The 6,221-nt window shown below is 64.1% G+C and overlaps 2 protein-coding genes across 2 annotated transcripts in view; both read left to right on the forward strand.

Moving 5' to 3' along the window:
• Tmem8a (transmembrane protein 8A) overlaps positions 1–5,782 on the forward strand; it is an 8,005-nt gene extending 2,223 nt beyond the window's left edge. Inside the window, exons 3-14 of the mRNA XM_013011297.1 lie at positions 195–372; positions 468–675; positions 797–924; positions 1,049–1,317; positions 1,634–1,950; positions 2,276–2,366; positions 2,447–2,570; positions 2,821–2,957; positions 3,399–3,577; positions 3,652–3,798; positions 4,969–5,085; positions 5,383–5,782. Coding sequence (XP_012866751.1) covers positions 195–372; positions 468–675; positions 797–924; positions 1,049–1,317; positions 1,634–1,950; positions 2,276–2,366; positions 2,447–2,570; positions 2,821–2,957; positions 3,399–3,577; positions 3,652–3,798; positions 4,969–5,085; positions 5,383–5,679 — 2,192 coding nt within the window. The 3' untranslated portion in view covers positions 5,680–5,782. The remainder of the gene's footprint in view (positions 1–194; positions 373–467; positions 676–796; positions 925–1,048; positions 1,318–1,633; positions 1,951–2,275; positions 2,367–2,446; positions 2,571–2,820; positions 2,958–3,398; positions 3,578–3,651; positions 3,799–4,968; positions 5,086–5,382) is intronic.
• An 81-nt stretch (positions 5,783–5,863) lies between these two features.
• The window catches only part of Mrpl28 (mitochondrial ribosomal protein L28), a 4,524-nt gene continuing 4,166 nt past the window's right edge, over positions 5,864–6,221 (forward strand). The window contains exon 1 of the mRNA XM_013011298.1: positions 5,864–5,936. Coding sequence (XP_012866752.1) covers positions 5,864–5,936 — 73 coding nt within the window. The remainder of the gene's footprint in view (positions 5,937–6,221) is intronic.

Below are 6,221 nucleotides of genomic sequence, written 5' to 3' on the forward strand. Positions count from 1 at the left end.
AAAAGAAAAGCAATTGCTGCCTCACCAGAGGGGAAAATGACTCAGCCTCCAGGGGTCAGAAGGGAGCTAGACCCTGGGCCAAGGTCTGCACACGGAGGGGCCAGGCCTCCAGGCCTTGGCTGCCTCCCCTCCCTCGGGGTTGGGTTGCGTCCGAGGCAGCGTCTCCTCCGGCTGACGGTAGCTTCTTTCCACAGAGGCTGGCCTGGTCCCTGAACACTTCTCCCAGGCACCGCAGAAGCTGTCCTTCTACAGCTGGTACGGCAGCGTCCGGCTCTTCCACTTCCGTGTGCCCCCAGACACCGCACGGCTGCACTGGCTGCTACATGCGTCCCAGGAGAGCAGCCGCGCCTGCCCGGACGTGGAGATCACCGTGTAGGTGCCCAGCCCTTGCACACGCACACGCACGCACGCAGGCGTGCTGTGCCTGCCGAGCATCACGCGTGGCTCCCGCCTTCCTCTTCCTCCAGGCACTTCCGCGCCGGGGCCCCTCCTGTCATCAACCCTCTGGGCACCAGCTTCTCCAACACCACCTCCGTGCGGGCCTCCTTCTGCATCAGGACTCTGTTCAGCACCATGCTGCTGGGCAATACTTCCGTCAACATCTCCTACCCGGCTCCTGGGGATTGGTTTGTGGCCGCCCACCTGCCCCCCTCCTCCCAGAAGATTGAGGTGAAGGTGAGAGGCAGGGCCCTGTGCTGACTGACGGCTGGCTTTCTCTGAGCTCCGCCAGCCCGCTGTCAGTCCAGCCCCATTACCCTTAGTCCTGACGCTCCTGCCCCCATCCCTCCTCTCCCAGGACTTTGTTTCCACCTGTGCCTACATCTTCCAGCCTGACATGCTGGTCATGCGCATGGTTGAGGTCTCCATCCTGGAGCCCGACGTGCCCCTTCTGAAGACCCTCCTCTCCCGCCCGACCTACCTCAAGTGAGTGGGGCCCTGGGGAAGGCTTGCCAGCCCTCAGCTGGCCGTGTGGGTGAGGAGGCCGAGGAATCTCGCCGGGAAGCAGAAGATCCGCAGAACCTGAGCACGGCAAATCCCCCCGCTGCAGGGTCTTTGTCCCCGAGTACACCCAGGAACTCCGGCTGGAGCTGCAGGGGTGTGCGTCCAAAGACGGCCCCGGCTGCCCTGTGCAGCTCACGGTGGGCACAGCCGCTCTGCCCAGAAACTTCCAGAAGGTGCTGACCTGCAGCAGCCTCTCCTCCTCGTGCCACGTTCTGCTGCCCTCACCACCCTGGGGCCGGTGGCTGCAAGTGGTAGCCGAGAGCCTGGCAGAGCCACCGCTGTCCGTAGCCTTCAGTGCCGAGGCCACGCTCACAGGTGGGCCACCGGGAGCGGGGTGGAGGGTCCTGCCCAGGCCCTTGTCCAGGGTGGAGGGGTCCTGCCCGGGCCCTTGTCCAGGGTGGAGGGTCCTGCCCGGGCCCTTGTCCAGGGTGGAGGGTCCTGCCCGGGCCCTTGTCCAGGGTGGAGGGGTCCTGCCCGGGCCCTTGTCCAGGGTGGAGGGTCCTGCCCGGGCCCTTGCAGGGTGGAGGGTCCTGCCCGGGCCCTTGTCCAGGGTGGAGGGTCCTGCCCGGGCCCTTGTCCAGGGTGGAGGGTCCTGCCCGGGCCCTTGTCCAAGCTCCCCGTCCTCTCATAGCCTGCAGGCCCTGGAGGCTGACTCTACACCGGCTCGGGCAAAACAGTTCAGACCAGAGCAACAACACCTCTGCAGACCAGCTCCCACACCCCGGGCCGCGGGCCCCCGGCCCCTGTGGCCGAGAGTGCGGTGGCCCCTTGCGCCTCCTGAGCTACCCGCTCCTGAGGGAGGACCTGGACGTGCTGTCCGTGCGCTTCCAGCCCCTGGACGGGGTCATGGTGCTGCTGCGCCCGGACTTGCTCTCTGTGATGCGGCTCCACCTGGACACAGGCATGGACAGCGGGGGCTCCTTCACCGTCACCCTGAGAGCAAACAAGGTATAGGCCTGAACTAGGCTGCCTGTGAGGGGCTCCGTGCGGGCTCGGCGCGCTGGGGGACTGGCTTTGCAGGGAGCCCACGGCAGGCTGGACTTTGAGGCAACGGCAGAGTGGCGGCACCGGTCAATCTGAGCACGGATGGTGCCCCTCAGAGCAGCCCCGTCCCTGTACGCGGGCCGTTCGAGGCGCGTGTACGGGCATCAAGGGAAGTGCCAGCAGAGAGTGGCACTTGCCACCTGAGTTGGTGAACAGCAGGGCTGCCTCTAGGGGGGTGTGTGTGTGTGTGTGTGTAAGGAGCCCACTCTCACACCATTCTCCCTTCTAGACAGAGATCACGAACAGCACCCTGATAGCCGCTTGTGTGAATGCCGCTTCACCCTTCCTGCGCTTCAACGCTTCCCTCAACTGCACCACAGGTACGATGGCGGCAGCATCTGGCAGGGAGGGTGGCAGGACCTCCTGGCCCCCTCTGACACGCTGTCCCCGCCCCATGCAGCCTTCTTCCAGGGCTACCCTTTGTCTCTGAACACTCTATCTCCCACGGCCAGCCTCACCATCCCCTACCCAGAGACAGACAGCTGGTACCTCTCCCTGCAGCTTGTGTGCCCCGAGAGCCCCAGGTATGCAAACCCAGGGCTTACGTGGTGCGGGGCTGCTGGCGAGTGACTGGGTGCCCGGGCCTGGTGTTTGGGAGTGACCCCATGTCCTGCCGCCACCTTCCGTGTGTCCTTCCGTGTGAGGAGCTCTTCCCTTTCCCTCCCGCCCCCTCCCAGGGCAGACCTGACAGAGGGAAAGGCTGAGGTGGAGCGCGGCAGGGGCCTGTGTATCTGTAGCCGCTGGCAGCCCAGCCTTGTGGCCCCTTCTCTGCAGGGACTGTGAGCAGGCCCGGGTCCGCGTGGAGACCACCTTGTACCTGACACCCTGTCTGGATGACTGTGGGCCATACGGCCAGTGCCTCCTACTCCGCAGACACAGCTACGTGTATGCGGGCTGCAGCTGCAAGGCGGGTGAGTCTCGGCCGCCTTTGGCGTTCCTGCCCCACCCCCGCCAGAACCTGATGGAGTGCTCCCACAGCACAAAGCCAGGACAAATGCCGTCCCCCCCCTCAGGCCCTCCATAACCCACTCACACAGGGAGACCCGAGCCTCCCGAGCGAGCCTCCCGACCTTGGCTTGCCTCCGTGGCCAGCCCATGCCCACACATGGGCCCTCACCTGCCCAGGCCTACGCACACTTGCCCCCACGTGGCTCCATCTGTCATCATCTGCGCCCCCGCCCCCTGCCCACGCCTGCTCCCGCCTGCTGCGCCAGGCCTTGTTGCCGGCTGTCCCTTCTGTCCTGGCCTGCTCCCGCCTGAGGAAAGGGCCCCAGAGCGTCGCAGTCCCTGCCCGCATGCAGGCCTGGTCCCAGCTGCCCCGCTCAGCACCCTGGCTGTTGCGTGGCCTCCAGGCTGGCGTGGATGGAGCTGCACGGATAACGGCACGGCCCAGACGGTGGCGCAGCAGAAGGCAGCGGCGCTCCTGCTCACCCTCAGCAACCTCATGTTCCTGGCCCCCATCGCCGTGTCAGTGCACCGTGCGTTCCTGGTGGAAGCCTTCGTCTACTTGTATACCATGTTCTTCTCGACGGTAGGCCTGGTCCACGCCTCCTGGGACCGGAGGGTGGGGAGGTCCGGGCTGCCGCTCACCGCCCCGCTTTGCAGTTCTACCACGCCTGCGACCAGCCAGGGGAGGCCATGCTCTGCATCCTCAACTACGACACACTGCAGTACTGTGACTTTCTGGGCTCTGGGGCGTCCACCTGGGTCACCATCCTCTGCATGGCCCGGCTGAAGACAGTGCTGAAACACGTGAGTGGCCCCTGGGATGAGCTGAGCTCCCAGGACGCAGAGCCCACACGCAGCACGCCAGGGCTGTGGGAGAGGGAACTGGACACGGAGCCCACACGCAGCACGCCAGGGCCGCGGGAGAGGGAACCGGACACAGCCCACACGCAGCACGCCAGGGCCACGGGAGAGGGAACCACACGCAGCACGCCAGGCCGCGGGAGAGGGAACCACACGCAGCACGCCAGGGCCGCGGGAGAGGGAACCACACGCAGCACGCCAGGGCTGTGGGAGAGGGAACCGGACACAGCCCACACGCAGCACGCCAGGGCTGCGGGAGAGGGAACAGGACACAGCCCACACGCAGCACGCCAGGGCCGCAGGAGAGGGAACCACACGCAGCACGCCAGGGCCACGGGAGAGGGAACCACACGCAGCAGCCAGGCCGCAGGAGAGGGAACCACACGCAGCACGCCAGGCCGCGGGAGAGGGAACAGGAAGGGCGTTTGGCTTGAGTCTCCTAACCACCAGCTATTCTGGATGGGTCGAGTAGCTCAAGTGACAGAGGGCCCACCTAGCAGGCTCAAGGACTTCAGCTCAAATCCTAGTACCTCTTAAAAAAAGAAGAGAGAAGTCACATGGTATGTAGCTGTCACTGGAAAAAACCACCAGTAACTGTGAAGGAATAGGGCAATGAGGGGACATCAGAAGCCTGGTGGTGGGCAGAGGGAGCAAGGCTCTGCAAGGCCCTGTCCGTCTCCTTGGGAAATCCCAGCTACGCTTCTGGAATCCTGGCCCTAGGACACAACAGGGGCTTAGTGTGGCCAGTGGAAATGCTTTGTGGGACTGGTGGGCTGTGTTCTCTGTGTCTGCAGGGTCTGTTCTGAACTGCAGGCCAGGTGCTGTCCTGAAGGCACCACTGCAGTGTGTGCTGGTCAGGACCCCGTGGTGGTGGGGTTCTAGAACCTTGGGGTCCCAGAAGCACCAAGGCTGTATTCATCTGTAAGCAATACCGGGGCTTTTCTCCCAGTCCACAGAGAAGGGCAAAGTTAGCCAGCAGCTCCCCGGAGAGCAGGCAGAAGTGCCCAAGGGCCATGGCGGGTGCATGGCCGCCTGCTCCTGGTGAGTCTTGGGTTGGTATAGAGGACCCCAGCCAAACCTGGGGACACACGGCTGTCGCCATGTCTTTTCCAGATCCTGTTTGTCCTGGGCACGCTGGTCATGGCTATGTCCTTGCAGCTGGACCGCAGGGGCATCTGGAACTTGATGGGGCCCTGCCTCTTTGCCTTCGTGATCATGTCCTCCATGTGGGTAAGGAGCTAGAAAAGACAGACACTCTTGCCCAGGTTCTGGTAGAAGAGAGTCAGGACCTTTGTTCCAGCCAGGCCCCTAGTCCTGTGGAGAGGGCTGCTAAGGCCAGTAATGCATCTGAGACTGGGGTTTGAAGACTGAGGATGTGTGGCCATGTGCCCTTGAGCCCCTCACCCCATGCAGCCTACCTCATGGTTCTGGCTGTCCAGACCCAGAGGGGCCCCTGCAACCACTGGGCCTAGACAGTTGGAGGCTGCAGCCAGCCTACAGCAACGGCTGTGTCTCTGTCTGCTCCAGGTGTACCGCTGCGGGCGTCGGCGCCAATGCTACCCTACCTCGTGGCAGCGCTGGGTCTTCTACCTCTTGCCTGGCATCTCCATGGCCTCCGTGGGCATTGCCATCTACACCTCCATGATGACGAATGACAACTATTACTACACACACAGCATCTGGCACATGCTGCTGGCTGGAGGCGCCGCTTTCCTGCTGCCACCCCGGGAGGAACAGGTGGAGCCCTGGGCCTGCTCACAGAGGCTCTCCTGTCACTATCAGATCTGTAGGAATGATCGAGATGAGCTGTACGCAGTGACGTAAGGCGGCCAGCTCAGGGAACTCTGCCGCTTGGACGGACTCTTCAGCCAGGAGCCGAGTCATAGGAAGAATTGGTTCCCCACAGAATAAAGTTGTGCTGAGACTGCTTCCTCCTACAGCACAGATGGCCGCCACTCTCTCCCAGCCGCCAGCTCCGGCGTCTGCCTGCGGCTCAGCTGTTTCTACCATGGCCTCTGGAGACTACCGACACCACGTGTGGGGTGGAGCCCTGTGCTCCGTGGTCCTGGGGATGGTTAGAAGTGTGGAGGACTCCCTTTGTTTGCCTCCACTCTGTGTGAGGCTGTGACATGGGACCTACTGGGTAAGAGGCCTGGGCGCCCGCCGCCGCCGTCCCTGGCCGTGCGCTCCCTGACTGCTGGCCTGCCCGGGCCTGCCCGTCTCCCGGGGTCTCTGCCTCCGTCTCTCCTCTTCTCCTCGGTGGGAACCATACTGTGGGCCTTGTGTGGCCCCAGCTGTTGGGTTGGTCCGAGGAGCTGGAGGTGGTTCTGCCTCACCACCATCCCGGCTGCGTGCTGGGCCGGGCC

Source organism: Dipodomys ordii, unplaced genomic scaffold (assembly GCF_000151885.1).
Source record: "Dipodomys ordii isolate 6190 unplaced genomic scaffold, Dord_2.0 Scaffold14, whole genome shotgun sequence".
NCBI classification, from domain to species: Eukaryota; Metazoa; Chordata; class Mammalia; order Rodentia; family Heteromyidae; genus Dipodomys; species Dipodomys ordii.